This window comes from Haliotis asinina, chromosome 9 (assembly GCF_037392515.1).
Source record: "Haliotis asinina isolate JCU_RB_2024 chromosome 9, JCU_Hal_asi_v2, whole genome shotgun sequence".
In the NCBI taxonomy this organism is placed as follows: Eukaryota; Metazoa; Mollusca; class Gastropoda; order Lepetellida; family Haliotidae; genus Haliotis; species Haliotis asinina.
The window spans coordinates 15,145,562-15,150,828 of NC_090288.1; the positions used below are offsets into that span (position 1 = coordinate 15,145,562).

At 40.6% G+C, this 5,267-nt stretch overlaps 1 protein-coding gene across 1 annotated transcript; it reads left to right on the plus strand.

The window, feature by feature from the left end:
* The first annotated feature begins 2,130 nt into the window (after positions 1 to 2,130).
* Positions 2,131 to 4,292, plus strand: LOC137296228 (uncharacterized protein KIAA1958-like). The gene is made up of 4 exons (XM_067827966.1): positions 2,131 to 2,868; positions 3,087 to 3,336; positions 3,558 to 3,796; positions 4,027 to 4,292. Exons 1-4 carry the CDS (start codon positions 2,211 to 2,213, stop codon positions 4,248 to 4,250), a joined length of 1,371 nt encoding a protein of 456 aa, XP_067684067.1. The 5' UTR covers positions 2,131 to 2,210; the 3' UTR covers positions 4,251 to 4,292.
* The last annotated feature ends 975 nt before the right edge of the window (positions 4,293 to 5,267 follow it).

Genomic DNA, 5,267 nt, shown 5'->3' on the forward strand with positions numbered 1-5,267 from the left:
ACACCAAACCGTGTTGTCGTACCACAGGTACACGCAACGAGATCAACTTTTATCGGTAATTGGTGTACATACAATGTTCGTTTTGCAAGACACTGTGTACCTGTTGTCGACAGATCATGAACTGCAGTTCCATGATACACCAGGGTTGACCAATAATGATTAATATTTGTCATGTCCATTCACCCGATAACCAGAAGAAGCGAGTACGTTTGTAATGTAGTGAGTGTTTGTGATGTTTTCTTCACATTACTTATCACATAATGTGTGCGTGTGTGCGTGCGTGCGTGCGTGCGTGTGTGTGTAGTCTCACAAGGCTTGACTGAGATGTAGTGAGTGTTTATGAGGTTTTCTTCACATTATTTATTACATGTGTGCGTGTGCGTGTGCGTGCGTGCGTGCGTGTGTGTGTGTGTGTGTGTGTGTGTTTGTAGTGAGTGGTATATGATGTTTTATCACTTTGTAGGGTACACTGTCACAATAAGTTTGTTATATAGTGAGTTTACAGTGTTTGGTGAAGTAAGATGTTGGTGGATTGTTAGAAGAGCAGCAGTTCTAGACTTCAGCCAAACAGGAGGGAGGATGGATGAGTTAAGCATTTAAGCCGCACTCAGCAATATTCAAGCTATATGGGGACAGTCTGTAAATAATCAAGTCTGGGCCAGAAAATCCAGTGATCAACAGCATGAGCACCACTTTACACAACTGGGAACCGATGAAATGTGTCAACCAAGTCAGCGAGCCTAACCGCCGATCCCGTTATTCGCCTCTATCGACACTCTAGGGTTACTGAAGGCCAATATTCATATTGTAACCCGAACTTTCACGGGTCCAAACAGGGTGGACAGACGGACGGATCGACAGACGAACCGTAAGATGTAGATACTGGCCACAACCCAGGCGTGAACAAATCAGTTTCCAGAAGTAAAATAGGACATGCCTGGCTGTTCAGAATATTCATGTTGGATCCAAATGCTTGAAATCTGTATATAAAATATCTTTACCGAAACGTCTCCATTTTACAGTGAGGGAGTCCATCATTCAATAAGACTTGTCATTCCTATTGATCCCATTGCTGGGTGACATATAATAATAACATCCATCAATTGTACTACAGTTCAAAGTTGAAGCCGATTAGCAAGGGTCTACTTGGAACACTCGTCCCTTCCCTAACCTCCAACGACCTGTTCGCCTTCTCTGTTTCAACAGCACTATCCGGGATAAAGTCACCCGAGTAGACTAAGGCTTTAGCCCCATTCACATGCACAAAATTTATTCATGTAAGTAAATATGCACATGTGTAGATATACATAAGTAATAGTAATGTAATGGTAAATTTATAGTTTGCGTTCGCATTAAGTTTATCTACTGTAAGTAAAGTGAATAGTAAATGTATTCCATAATCCATATAGATGCTATATTATCATTCCCACTAAAGAAGACAAACACAGTATCAGATATGTACTTCTCTTGCAATAGGTCAGTCTGTTTAGTGGAACATTATGCATATATCTAAACACGACAAACACTGGTACTAGACTTTTCGACTGAACAAATGGGTTGTGGATCTTATCTTCACACAACGAAAAAACTAGTGACCAAGATGTTCACCAGCCTTTGAAGTAAAGGATAAAACACGACTCCGAGGTCTTGGTCGAGATTGTAAAACCTGAGAGCAGCAGGGACGGAGCTTGTAAAACCTCGGGCTTCGTTCGCCCGAGGTTTTACAAGCTCCGTCCCTGCTGCTCTCAGGTTTTACAATCTCGACCAAGACCGAGGGGGAGTGATTTATCCGACTTATGAACCGTAAACATATATTAAATAGTCATCGTTTGCAGATAAAAGTTGTCTGAAAACACAACATAGTGATAAGATGGAGGAGTTGGTTTTCCCTGTTTTCCAATTGCTACAAAATCCGAGGAGACTTCTACGACTTATTACACCTTATGTATGTAGAGCACAAATGTGTATTATTTTCAAATTGTGCAAATGTTTTGTGTATATATACTGAGCAGAACAACATTGATGGAACAGCCCGCAAATGATGGAACAGCCGGTGTCAACTCAGATGCCACTGGCATCTATTACATTGTCTTGCACGCGCAATGCACGTGCTACCCGATAATATTAAGAGTTTGCACGTGGAGTGAGCACGTTTTAAGACCACATGTTAGATCAGACACATTCGTGCTGGTAGAAAGCGTTCGCTCAGGATGTGTGACAAAGAGGACGACGACATCTTCCTAACCCAAAATACATTTATAGAGAAGCAGATTGACAAGGTTTCACCTGACGAGGGTAGCAACTTGGATATGCTGGATGATTTCAAATTGCGTTTTGGGGACCCACTAACTTCCTATGATCTAAACGAAAAGCTGAAACTCCGCATTCCAAAAAGTACACAATACAAAAACACCTGGGCAATGGAGGTTTTTCAGAGGTGGCAAGAAGAGAGACGTCAGCGGCCCGTTTCTGAAAATCTTGGGTTATGGAGTGTCTGTTTGCGAGAGAATTTGCTAAATATGGACGCTGAGAAACTTAACATGGCGCTCAAGTACTTCGTGTTCGAGGCACGAAAGAAAGATGGCGCCTTCTATCCGTCAACAACACTTTACGGTTTGTTCGCCTCGTTAGCGTCTTCTTTAAAACTGCATGGGTCGTCGCTCGATATCTTCAATGATGATGAGTTTGAAGACAGCCGTAGAGCATTGGATGCTTCTATGAGGGAGAGATCAGCAGAAGGGATGGGACCTTCGACAGTAAAACATACAGAAGTAATAACGTTGGCGGAAGAACAACAGTTGTGGGAGAAAGGCGTGCTGGGAGATGACACCCCCCAAAAATTATTGGATACTGTGCTGTATTTAACGGGTAAGTTAAAACAATAATTTCCCTTGGTCAGAAAAATACATCTCTAAAGGAAGGCGATATTTCGTAACCAATGACTGTTATCATGCCATATTCATTTGCTTGTTTTTTCATGATTTTTCATAGTCTTCATAGAACGTGCCGTTTTAACCTTAAATTTAAGGATATGCATGTTTGAGATGAAGTAAATTTATTTCATAACTTTTTATTTTTATCCTTAGGCTTACATTTTGCTCTTAGAGGAGGCACAGAACATCGGAGTTTGAGGATGGGTAACAATCCACAAATCACCGGACCGCACACAGACTGTCACGGCCGGAGATATATGGAATACACAGAGGATGTATCGAAAACCAACAAAGGCGGATTAAACCATAGAAAACTAACTGCAAAGAAGGTCCGTGCCTATGAAAACCTGGAAACCCCATCCCACTGCTATGTCAGAATTGTCCAGAAATACATGTCTTACTGGTGAGTTATTTTTGTCTATTTGAACCTAACCCATGTTATCAGCAAAAATTAGTGATAAATGACACATTGCATATACGGTGGGTGGCTCTCTTTCTGGGAGTTTCTATTTCGTTTTGATATCGCTGAAATTTGTGTTTATATATAGTAAGACACTGCTGCGAAAAACATCAATTTCAGCGAGCGTATACTTATGCTGTTTTTCTGTTCTTTTTTTCCCCCAGTGCGGCACAGTCCCTCAAGAATAAAGATGCGTTCTATTTCACACCCCGGAAAGTCCCTAAGGGAGACGATTGGTTTATGGAAACCCCTGTTGGTCACAACAAACTTCAAAACACTGTTGGTAGGATTTGCGGTCAAGCTGGAATACTCGGACGTAAAACGAACCATTCCCTCCGAGCAACGGCTGCCACCCGGCTCTACGAGGCCAACGTAGATGAACAGATCATTTGCGAACAGACAGGTAATTTTCTGTTTCTTTGAATATACATTGACAAGAATAAAACTTCAACTATTTATCTACTTGTTTAATATCAACCATAAACAAACAATTTTGAAAGGAAAATACTTTCCCACAGGACTATACATTTTGTTAAAATTTTCCCATTTTCATTATATATACGTATTGTGGATATATAGTATATAGTCATGTTTTAAAGTTATGGAATTATAATTAACCTATGTTATTTGCAGGTCATAGAAGTGATGTAGTAAGAGTATACAAGAGGACGGCAGATGCCCAGAAGGCAGCTGCGTCAGACATTGTACGTGCGAAAAAGGTGAAAAAGGATATCAAACAAACAGCTACCGGCAACAAGTCTCCCGAACATACTGGACCGACAGCTAAGCACCTGGAAACCTCTGTAAACGCGGAAGAGAACAGGAGGAACATTTCTCTAACTATTAATTTCAACTAAAACGATCGTGCAGTTTACAGAATAAAAGCTATGTTGCTTGTGTTTTCGTCTTTTATCCTTGTCTGATCGTTTTTGAAGTGCCTCTGTTTCAAACTCTCTATCGGTATGAATAATGGTCATTTCTACACCCAGGTTTTGAAATGGTCCAATTTTAACCCGATTTCAGGTTTTGAAATGTGTACTTCAAAACCCGGGTTTTGAAATGGTCGCATTTCAAAACCTGATACGATATTTCAAAACCTGTAGTTCAAAACCTGGGTGTAAGAATGGGGTCTACCAGAGCAGGAAGGAACCTACCGTACTGTAGAGAAAATCGGAGATAGGTTTATAATGACCAGTACGAATGAAAGTCGATGTTGCAATATACTATAGAATGTCTTCATGTTTATCATATACACAGAACCTGGAATATGTAACTCTTACCCTGAAAGAAGGTGACGTGACACAGTATACTCACAGTGCGAATTGGCACGTGTCTAAATTTGCTCCTAGTGTATATTTACATATGTAAGTAAATCCGTTCACATGACACAATTACACTCGTATGTAAAGTTTGCTCATGTGTGTAGTTATACGTATGAGTGCAAACAGGTGCACGTGAACGGGGCTTAAAAGTCTCTGAATGTATATGATTTTGATAGAAATAAACAAACCCATTTTATTGAACAGTAGGCCCAAAGATGAATCTACGGGAATGAAGACATGCCTTATTTATAACCTTTGCTGCACTGCAGATAGGGCTGGGCTGTTGTGAATAAGACGTGGTGCAATGCGTGGACACAGATGGTATCGCGGTTGAACGCGCTTACTGCCAACTTACAGTCTTAGCGCCATGTAAAACGCTGCCCTGATATTCACCTGATGAAGGAGTAAGCATTAACTCCGAAACGTATATTTCACCTGATGAAGGAGTAAGCATTAACTCCGAAACGTTGTGTTCTCTCATAAAGAAGTTGATATCCATAAAAATCTTCATTCTTATTTGTATATAAGTTTAAGACAATATGAGGTACGAGG

What these genes read in the sequence shown, in the direction of transcription:
- LOC137296228 (XM_067827966.1), top strand. Translation starts at nt 2,211, where the DNA reads ATGTGTGACAAAGAGGACGACGACATCTTCCTAACCCAAAATACATTT. An exon ending in CAGAAATACATGTCTTACTG is followed by an intron (nt 3,337 to 3,557) that starts GTGAGTTATTTT and finishes TTTTTCCCCCAG; the next exon opens with TGCGGCACAGTCCCTCAAGA. An exon ending in GATCATTTGCGAACAGACAG is followed by an intron (nt 3,797 to 4,026) that starts GTAATTTTCTGT and finishes TGTTATTTGCAG; the next exon opens with GTCATAGAAGTGATGTAGTA.